The following is a 10,403-nucleotide window of genomic DNA, read 5'->3' as shown; positions in this document are numbered from 1 at the left end:
GTTATATTCCGCAATTAAATTGAGTAGAGACACACCATGTGGTTGGTCATGCGAACTGGAATCTTCATGTTCCTACTGTCTGCAGGAAACAGTTTGACGAAAGGGTACCACCTAGTGACAGCTCAGGATATTACAACCACACACCCAAACACTGGAGTTTGGATAGAAAACCTTATCATTTTGTGTCTGCTCACTGACATCCTTTAGCTATTAATAGTTAATTATGAACAGTCTGAAGGCAAATTATCATTTAAAATATCTTTAAAACGTGACAAAACGTGTCATATTCCTGCCACGACTATCTTATGCTAAGACTTTGGAGGAGATCCGGGATTGTGCAAATCTGTAAGTGGACACTCTTTTATTCCAACAAACACCACCTTTTCTTTAGCTCCACATAAAGTGACTCAGTGAAGGGTTTGTTTACAGTGGGTTTAACCACACCCTCTCCTTTACTTTAGGGCTGTTTTGAGTAGAAGTTGCAGTGAAACTGGATCTCAATGCCAGAGCAGGTTTGACCAACTTTCAGTTGTTCACAGACGCAGAGACATGAACAACTGGGGGAAAACTTCCACTGTCGCTTACAAGAAATGGAGAGACCCTGAAATCAGGTACCATGCCTACCTACACCAGATTTGTTTTTATTTAGGGATTCATAATTGATAGCGAGACAAAGTTATACATTGTGCTTTCTGTAGGTTAATAACCTCTTAATTTAGAGCTCTGCCTGTCAGTGACACCAGCCTTAGGGGGAAATAAACAACATTCCTGTGACACTTTTGTGTGTTGGATTACATTGACATCAATGAGACATGTTTACATTTACATTTATTCATTTAGCAGACGCTTTTATCCAAAGCGACTTCCAAGAGAGCTTTACAAAGTGCATAGGTCACTGATCATAACAACGAGATAGCCACAAGACATTGCGAGTAGCCAAAACATGAAGCACACATTGTGAACAACCAAAGTAAGTGCCAAAGGGAAGAACCATACGAGCATGTAGTTTTGTAACAAGTTACAATTAAACAACATGAACTGCTATAAGTGCAAGTGTACCTGTGGAAAAAAAAATTCCCTCACCGCTCAGCCATCTGACTCCCTACAGTAGGGACAACAAGAGTACAAACAATTTTAAATCAGTTACCACTAACCACAAGAGCAACAAGTCTCTGAGCAAGAGTCATTGTGATCCTTGAGGAAACTAACATCGGGTCAAGCGAACCATTCCTAAGTACCGTTGTACTCCCGGAACAAGTGCGTCTTGAGCCTTTTCTTGAAGGTGGAGAGACAGTCTGTGTCTCTGATGGAGGTGGGGAGTTGATTCCACCACTGGGGGGCCAGACAGGAGAAGAGCTTGTGTTGGGACCGGGCGGTCTTGAGCGGTGGGACCATCAGGCGGTTGTCTGAAGAAGACCGTAGGTGACGGGTGGGGGTGTAAGGCTGCAGGAGAGACTTGATGTAGACGGGTGCAGTCCCGTTCACTGCTCGGAAGGTCAGTACCAGGGTCTTGAATCTGATACGGGCCATGATAGGTAGCCAGCGGAGCATGTTGGTGTAGCACAGCGGTAGAGCACCAGACAGCCGGCCAAGTGGCAGTTCCTTATGGTTCTTCCCTTTGGCACTTATTGTGTTTTTCACAATGTATGCTTCATGTTTTGGCTGCTCGCAATGTTTGGGGCTATCTCGTTGTTATGATCAGTGACCTATGCTCTTTTGTAAAGCTCTCTTTTGGAAGTCGCTTTGGATAAAAGCGTCTGCTAAATGCATACATGCATAAATGTAAATGTAAGTGATCACAGGTTCAAATCCACCCATGTTCGATGCTCTGGATAAAAATCTCTGATGAATGACCACTTCATTGGTATTTTCTGTATTTCCTGATAATGACTGTTTGGTTGCAGCGTGGTGACATTCAGAGGGGACGGGGACAGCCTCCGTCACACGGATGAGGACCAGTGTGCAGACTACGAGCTCTGTTCCTCCGCTAGGCCGGCCGCGAGGCAAGACGTCAACACCTCTGCACCTCGTGGAACTGAAGGTCTGGCGATGAATCTGTTTCCATTGTATCCAAAGCAACAAATTCAAATAGTGTGTTTAGAAAGAATAGCGTCAAATCCTGGATCAGTGCAGGGTTCTAACAGTATTGTGGTGGCTACTGTCAAGGGATGGTCTGTATTTTACCAAGCACTGTGCAAAAATAATTATTTGAGATAAACAGGTAAGATCATTAATGAAATGTTATGTGAGTACCGAATGATATAGAAGTTTCCATTAATACTTTACACAAGCTTATACCAATACTTTTTGTTGATGTTCTTTCATGTGCTCTATATATATACAATGATCGGGCCGACACATTTTGTAACATTCACGGACACCTCGCAATCTTGAATGCTGCCCAGTCCCTCATGTAATTAACCCTAATTGGACACCATGTGAAGAACAACCATGTGAACATCTAGTGTTGAGCCAGCATGTCAGCTCATATAATTTGATGTCTTCTGATAACAGTTTTTGATCAAAATGTACACTATTCAGCGAGTCTGCCTTTTCTCTTTTTTGATGTAATGAAACATCTATGTAAGGGTACGTTTGTGTCGGAAAGATCACACTGGGCAGCCTGGTTACCCTGCTCAGCATGTTTTTCCTGGTCAGTCTGTTCTCCCTGGTCAGCCTGTTCTCCCTGGTCAGCCTGTTCCTTTTGTCTTGTCTCTCCTCCAGATACGTTTACAGTGGAGGATGTGGTGGAGAGCATTGGCTTTGGGTGGTTTCAGTGGAAGCTCTCCATGCTTACTGGCCTGTCATGGGTGAGTGGGTGGACATTGTCAGTTTTAGGCTTCTCTGATCTCCTCTCCCCTCCCCTCTCCCCTCTCCCCTCTCCCCTCTCCCCTCCCCTCCCCTCTCCCCTCTCCTCTCCTCTCCCCTCCCCTCTCCCCTCCCCTCTCCCCTCCCCCCTCCCCTCCCCTCCCGTCCCCTCCCCTCTCCTCTCCTCTCCTCTCCCCCTCCCCCTCCCCCTCCCCTCTCCCCACATTTCACTTTGTGTGTGTTAAAAAAAGAAAGGTTTTACACAAATAATCTTTTATAGTGTAAAATAGTGTTTTATAGTATACTTTTTGTATTACTGTATTAATATGATGTGAGGTCCAACAGGTAGTAGTAATGGCTACTTTGTTACTTAAGTATATGTCAGAGCCCATACTTCTTTACTTTAACTTGAGTGAAAAAGTGTAGTTAGTACCAGTCTTTTTAAACATGAGTATCTGTACTTTTACTTGAGTGAACAATGTGTGTACTTTTGCCATCTCTGGTTTCCAGTAATTACGGCCTATGGTCTTACCAGTCTGTTGATTTTACTTGAATTTCCTTTGGGATTAAGAATACTAATTGACTATTAATGGGAATTGATTAATAATATGAATTAAATAGCACATAGTTTCAGATGTATAGGATCCCAAAGTGTTCCTGGTAGGTTGTATGCATTGAATTGAGCTATAGTAAAAGTTAGACTGTAAGACTTCCTGGTGGGGTGTTTGGCTGCAGATGGCCGATGCCATGGAGATGATGGTTCTCAGTATCCTGGCTCCACAGCTGCACTGTGAGTGGAGGCTGCCCAGCTACCAGGTGGCATTCATAACATCGGTCAGTCTCTCTCTCACTCTCTCTGTCTCGCTCTCACTCACTCTCTCTGTCTCTCTCTCACTCACTCTCTCTGTCTCTCTCTGTGTCTTTGTCTATATCTGTCAATGTCTGTAAATGTCTCTCTCTGTCTTTCTCTTTTTCTGTCTCACTGTCTGCTCTCTCTCTCTGTATCTCTCTCTGTGTCTGTATATATCTTTCTCTTTCTGCCTCACTCTGTCTCTCTGTCTGTCTCTCTCTTTGTCATATTATATTCATGGAGCAATATAATCCTTTACCTCCACAGTAGTATCTATTATAACTCTGTAAGGTGTGTCTACTTACTGTTGATCTTAGGCGGTGTTCATTGGCATGATGGTCAGCTCTTCTCTGTGGGGCAATGTAGCGGACAAATACGGCAGAAAAGTAGTATGTCTCCCTATATTTACTTTCAGCCGAGGCGCAGATTATTTGTTCAGTGCTCTTAGTACAGAAAATAATTTATAAATATAAAACTGGTGTGTCTGTGTTTGTCTGTGTGTGTGCACGCACATGTGTTTGTGTGCATGTCTGTGTGTGTGTGTGTGTGTTCCTCAGGCCCTGACCATGTGCATGCTGTGGAGCCTGTACTACGGTCTCCTGAGCGTCTTCGCCCCGTTCTACGGCTGGATCCTGGTCCTCCGGGGCCTGGTGGGCTTCGGTATTGGAGGAGTCCCCCAGTCGTGAGTGTCCTCCATAGGCACACACAACCTGCTAGTCCCCCAGTCGTGAGTGTCCTCCATAGGCACACACAACCTGCTAGTCCCCCAGTCGTGAGTGTCCTCCATAGGCACACACAACCTGCTAGTCCCCCAGTCGTGAGTGTCCTCCATAGGCACACACAACCTGCTAGTCCCCCAGTCGTGAGTGTCCTCCATAGGCACACACAACCTGCTAGTCCCCCAGTCGTGAGTGTCCTCCATAGGCACACACAACCTGCTAGTCCCCCAGTCGTGAGTGTCCTCCATAGGCACACACAACCTGCTAGTCCCCCAGTCGTGAGTGTCCTCCATAGGCACACACAACCTGCTAGTCCCCCAGTCGTGAGTGTCCTCCATAGGCACACACAACCTGCTAGTCCCCCAGTCGTGAGTGTCCTCCATAGGCACACACAACCTGCTAGTCCCCCAGTCGTGAGTGTCCTCCATAGGCACACACAACCTGCTAGTCCCCCAGTCGTGAGTGTCCTCCATAGGCACACACAACCTGCTAGTCCCCCAGTCGTGAGTGTCCTCCATAGGCACACACAACCTGCTAGTCCCCCAGTCGTGAGTGTCCTCCATAGGCACACACAACCTGCTAGTCCCCCAGTCGTGAGTGTCCTCCATAGGCACACACAACCTGCTAGTCCCCCAGTCGTGAGTGTCCTCCATAGGCACACACAACCTGCTAGTCCCCCAGTCGTGAGTGTCCTCCATAGGCACACACAACCTGCTAGTCCCCCAGTCGTGAGTGTCCTCCATAGGCACACACAACCTGCTAGTCCCCCAGTCGTGAGTGTCCTCCATAGGCACACACAACCTGCTAGTCCCCCAGTCGTGAGTGTCCTCCATAGGCACACACAACCTGCTAGTCCCCCAGTCGTGAGTGTCCTCCATAGGCACACACAACCTGCTAGTCCCCCAGTCGTGAGTGTCCTCCATAGGCACACACAACCTGCTAGTCCCCCAGTCGTGAGTGTCCTCCATAGGCACACACAACCTGCTAGTCCCCCAGTCGTGAGTGTCCTCCATAGGCACACACAACCTGCTAGTCCCCCAGTCGTGAGTGTCCTCCATAGGCACACACAACCTGCTAGTCCGCCAGTCGTGAGTGTCCTCCATAGGCACACACAACCTGCTAGTCCGCCAGTCGTGAGTTCTCCTCAGAAGAACCTGGTGACGTCACTGCTGAACACATCTGACTGGCTAACAGTTTTGTGGATATAACTCAGGTCGCAAGTTCAAATCTCCCCTACATGCTTTTAGCACATGCTAAAAAAAAAAAAAACATGCTTTTAGTGCTAAATGAATACATAGTTATTGTAGAACATAATTTGAAAACTTCATGGATAAACACCTGTGTACAGATAGATTATATACTGTATATTCATGTGTTTTACAGGTCTCGTCAGATATTTAGAGGCAGTCAGACTGAATGAACAACACAGTGTTATTGTAACACATTACAGCTCTCCTGAGACGGTTAGACCTGTGAGGAAGGACATGTGAGAGCATGTGAACAGCAGCAATGGTCCAACCTGTAAAAAAACATGTGTATTTTACATAACCCTTGAGGCAAAACTTGATTAAACCAAACAAGTAATACAAATATTGATTTGATAAAAATCCCCCTTTTCACAAGCAATGTCACAGAAGCTTTCACAGAGGGTTGACACATAATAAAAAACATAATCCTAGTTTTATTTATTATTAAATGCACAATCTATGAAACCATATTCTGTACAACACGCCAATGTAGAAATGTGTTTGTGTTTTCAGGGTGACGCTGTACACAGAATTCCTCCCAAAGAAATCGAGGGCCACTTGCATTCTTCTGATTGAGGTAACCTGCTGTGTGTTTATCCCTGACATTTCTTTCATCTCGCTCAAGACTCACACGTTTCAGCTGCTGCCCACATCACGTGGAGACTCTACTCTCATTGGTTTGATCTCTCTCTCTCTCGCTCTCTCTCGCTCTCTCTCTCTCTCGCTCTCTCTCTGTCTCTGTCTCTGTCTCTCTCTCTGTCTCTGTCTCTGTCTCTCTCTCTCTCTGTCTCTCTCTTTCTCCCTCTCTCTGTCTCTCTCTGTCTCTCTCTCAGTTCAGTTCAGTATCTGGTCTTTGTTCACTGCTGTGTGTGTGTGTGTATTCTTGTGTGTGTTTGTCTGTGTGTGTGTGTGTGTGTCTGCATGTGTGTGTGTCTGTGTCTGTGTGTGTATCTGTGTGTGTTTCTGGGTGCTTGCGTGTGTGTCTGCGTGTGTGTGTGTGTCTGTGTGTGTGTGTATCTGTGTGTGTTTCTGGGTGCTTGCGTGTGTGTCTGCGTGTGTGTGTCTGTGTGTGTGTGTATCTGTGTGTGTTTCTGGGTGCTTGCGTGTGTGTCTGCGTGTGTGTGTGTGTGTGTCTGTTTGTGCGTTCGTGCGTGCGTGTGTTGTTGTCCACGCGTCAGATCTTCTGGGCGCTCGGGGCTGTGTTTGAGGTCCTCCTGGCCATGGTGGTGATGCCCACCCGGGGCTGGCGCTGGATGCTCGCCCTCTCTGCCGTCCCCCTGGCTGTCTTCGTGGCTCTCTGTTACGTACGTAGTGCTCAAACACTTCACAATGAATGGTTCACACCTATGGGCATGATACTAATAACTATAACACTAAAAATATAATACTCCATATTATATAAATAGTGCAGTGTAATGAGGGCTCTGGGTAAGAGCGTCTGCTAAATGACTAAATGTAATGAGTATTTAAACTAAAATAAATTTTACATACAGCATAACCTGCACTGACAGTATACTATAATATTGTTATGTAGTATCTATGTATTTCTATATACTGTATTACTTTCCTGTGTATAATATACTGCTGTATGTACAATATATTGAGTTGGTATATTTCTATCTGCTGCGTGACAGTGGCTGCCTGAAAGCGCCCGTTTTGACGTGCTATCAGGGAACACAGACAACGCCTTGGCAACCTTAAGTCGTATGGCGGCGGACAACGGCAAGACCATGCCCCAGGGAATACTTATTGCCAACAAGCAGGTCAGACTGCTGTAAAGCTAGTCCGCTGTGTGTGTGTGTGTTTGTTTAAGGTGTGTGCTGTACAAGATGATAGCACTAAGGGCAGATGTCAAGTAAATCTCCAGGAAAACATATTGAACATTGTGATTGGTATTGCTCAGCGGTAAGGCCTTAGACTGTCAAACAAGAGGTTGTAGGTTCAAATCCCCCGTGTAAATTGCAGTGGATTAAACCATCTACTCTAGGGTGACCAGACTTCCTCTTTTACCAGGACATGTACTCTTTTTGAGACCTAAAAAATGCGTCCGGCAGGGATTGCAAAATTGTCCGGGATTTTGCCTCGTCGGACATTTGTGTTTCTCTGGGTCTTTCACAAACTATTACGCCCTTACAAGTTTTGGAAAGGGTATCTCCCTCACGTTCCACCTTCTTGCGCGAGCTCTGACTGTAGAGAGAACTGTCAATTTGATCAGATCATGCGGCATTCAATACACGACCAGCACCCCCCTCCCCCACCCCGTCGACGCAACGAAGTGTCCTCTTTTTCACAAACTCAAATCTGGTCACCCTAATCTACTCAATGTCTACATTAAGAGTTCCCTCTCACAACAGTGTCTGAAATGATAACGATTGTGTTTTGTTCCCTTTTATCTGTGCGTCAGGAAGACCGAGGGAAGATCAGAGATCTCTTCACGCCTCAGTACTGGAAAACAACCCTTCTCTTGTGGTTCATATGGTAAAGGCGTACAGCAGCATCCACTTCCTGTTCTCCCTTGGTCACATGGTCACCAGCCTGATGCAGCATTGGTTCAGAGCACTGTGAGGGTGTGATTGAAACCTGTGTTGTGTGTTATCTCAACCCCAGGTTTGCCTCCGCCTTCTCCTACTACGGCCTGGTCCTCTTGACCACTGAGCTGTTTCAAGCAGGAGATGTGTGCGGTAGTAAGTAAAAAGATGTAAACTTTTTTTTAAGTATTTATTTATTTCCCAACATCCCTGAACAGCAGCTATTATTACGCGTCAAGTACTGTATATGCATGTCAATAAGTGTAGTCATTTTGCAGACGCTTTTATCCAAAGCGAAAAATCCTTACCTCCAGTTTGTGAGCGCCTGATGACAAAATCTTTTTTTTTATTCTAACAGTGGACCAAGGTGCCAAGATTGAGCCTGTGTGTGAACTGGAGTGCAAAACCTTAACAGCAGATGACTACAAAGACCTCCTCTGGACTACGTTGGCCGAGTTTCCAGGTAAACCACAGACTCAACCAGCTATCTAGAATACCATCAACATGTTTCCATCAAAACTCATGTGACTGTCTCAGTGCTGCTGTTGAGTCCCAGCAATTCATTCACATCCAGTATGGACATTGGTTTTGGGTGAGTAACTTTGCAACCACACTGCCATTAGTGTTTATTACTTTTGTCCGGCCGAGAGGACATCCTGAGCTTTCTTTCCAGTGTCACCAATGTGAACTACTTCAGGAAAAGCCATGTTTGCTTAACAATAACAAATAAGCTGTTGTGACATTTATTTCCCCCTCACAATATGTTGAATAGCCAAACCCAAATACCCGTGTGTTTGTACGGGTCGGAGAAGGACATGCATGTACTGCAGCACTGTTGTGTCTCCTCTGTAGGACTCCTGTTAACGCTGTGTGTCATCGAGAGGATAGGCAGGAAGAAGACCATGGCCTTGTCCTTCCTCATATTCTCTCTGTCTGTCCTGCCCCTCTACGCTTGCATCGGGAGGTAAGTGCTCTGGGTCGAATCCTCGCTCTATCAAGGTTGGTTGGAGAACGGTGGAGTCCTCGATCATCTTACCTCTGTCTCTCTTTCTTTCTCCCTCTCTTTTTATCACTTTCTTTCTCTCTGTCTCTTCTCTCTTTATCTCCCTCTCTTTTTCTCTCCGTCTCTTCTCTCTTTCTCTCACTCTCTTTTTCTTTCTTTCTCCCTCCAGGATAGCGCTCACCATCTTCATCTTCATAGCCAGAGCCTTCATCAGTGGGGGATTCCAAGTTGCTTATCTTTACACACCAGAGGTATTGTAAACTTAGTCATCATTTTAGTCATGTACAGCATGTTGTCATGGTATGTTTTATTATTGTTTTATCTTTTTGTTATTATAATGTATGTATTAGTTTGATTTGTATTAATTAATATGTGTCTCCCATCCTGGTACTTGAGGTTTATCCAACATCAGTCAGAGCTCTTGGAATTGGAACTTGCAGTGGAATGGCAAGAATTGGAGCTCTACTAACACCTTTCGTAGCACAGGTTTGTGGCCAGCTGTACCTGGGATTGCATTGAAACTTATGTGTAACATTACCCTATGAGAACTTACATTACAATGACAATACAATGTTAGTTTTTTATAATGACCTGATACAAGTTCTTAGAATCAGAATCAGAAGGGTTTCACTTCCTGATCTGAAAACAGTGCATACGGAATTCCCTGAACACTACCAACACAGTCATTTCCTTTTCAATAAACTGACTTTAACTGACCTGAAAATGACCTACATCCTTCACATTGCAGGTGTTGCTTCGGACGTCAGTGTTTCTGACTCTGAGTGTGTACTGTGCGTGCTGCCTGCTTGCCACAGCAGCCTCTCTGGCCCTCCCCATAGAGACCACAGGCAGGGTCCTGGAGGAGTCCAGCCACCTCGCCACAGCCCCGGAGACCAGCCACGCTCAGCCCACAGCCCTCGCTGACTACGGGTCACATGACCAGGAAGAACTAAAGACAAGAAGCGAGGAAGTAAAGAAATAAACCTGGACAACTGCAGAGGTCTCTGGACTGAAAGACTTGGATGGACCAGTGGATGCCTCATGGCATGTTAGCATGTTTGGGCTTTCGCAAGCTAGAATGTCATGGCAGGGCTACACTACAGCATTTCTTTCAAAAGCTTTCTATTTGTACAGTGGGCAACATGAGGATTTTGTACTATACAGTGTTAATATAAAATACTATTACAAAATATTATTATTTAAAGGCACTAGACATTTTCATCTTTGGCATTTTTACTATTGAGTGGG

The 10,403-nt window shown here is 45.5% G+C and overlaps 2 protein-coding genes across 3 annotated transcripts in view; both read left to right on the top strand.

Annotated features, from left to right (window-relative positions):
• Positions 1-35, top strand: part of LOC134034038 (forkhead box protein N4-like) — a 6,489-nt gene extending 6,454 nt beyond the window's left edge. For both annotated transcript variants that reach the window (XM_062478362.1, XM_062478363.1), the window contains exon 9: positions 1-35. This exon is cut by the window's left edge and continues 339 nt beyond it. The gene's annotated coding sequence lies outside the window, so the exon portion shown is untranslated.
• Positions 36-452: 417 nt separating this feature from the next.
• LOC134034035 (synaptic vesicle 2-related protein-like) lies at positions 453-10,373 on the top strand. The gene is made up of 16 exons (XM_062478358.1): positions 453-611; positions 1,905-2,041; positions 2,725-2,810; positions 3,544-3,642; positions 3,976-4,047; positions 4,216-4,340; positions 6,138-6,201; positions 6,803-6,928; positions 7,259-7,387; positions 8,029-8,102; positions 8,232-8,308; positions 8,511-8,615; positions 9,005-9,116; positions 9,325-9,406; positions 9,552-9,641; positions 9,904-10,373. Exons 1-16 carry the CDS (start codon positions 550-552, stop codon positions 10,135-10,137), a joined length of 1,674 nt encoding a protein of 557 aa, XP_062334342.1. The 5' UTR covers positions 453-549; the 3' UTR covers positions 10,138-10,373.
• Positions 10,374-10,403: the final 30 nt, after the last annotated feature.

The sequence above is a fragment of the Osmerus eperlanus genome, chromosome 14 (assembly GCF_963692335.1).
Source record: "Osmerus eperlanus chromosome 14, fOsmEpe2.1, whole genome shotgun sequence".
NCBI classification, from domain to species: Eukaryota; Metazoa; Chordata; class Actinopteri; order Osmeriformes; family Osmeridae; genus Osmerus; species Osmerus eperlanus.
The sequence above is the reverse complement of the archived record's forward strand: the minus strand, read 5'-3'. Positions and strand labels throughout refer to the sequence as shown.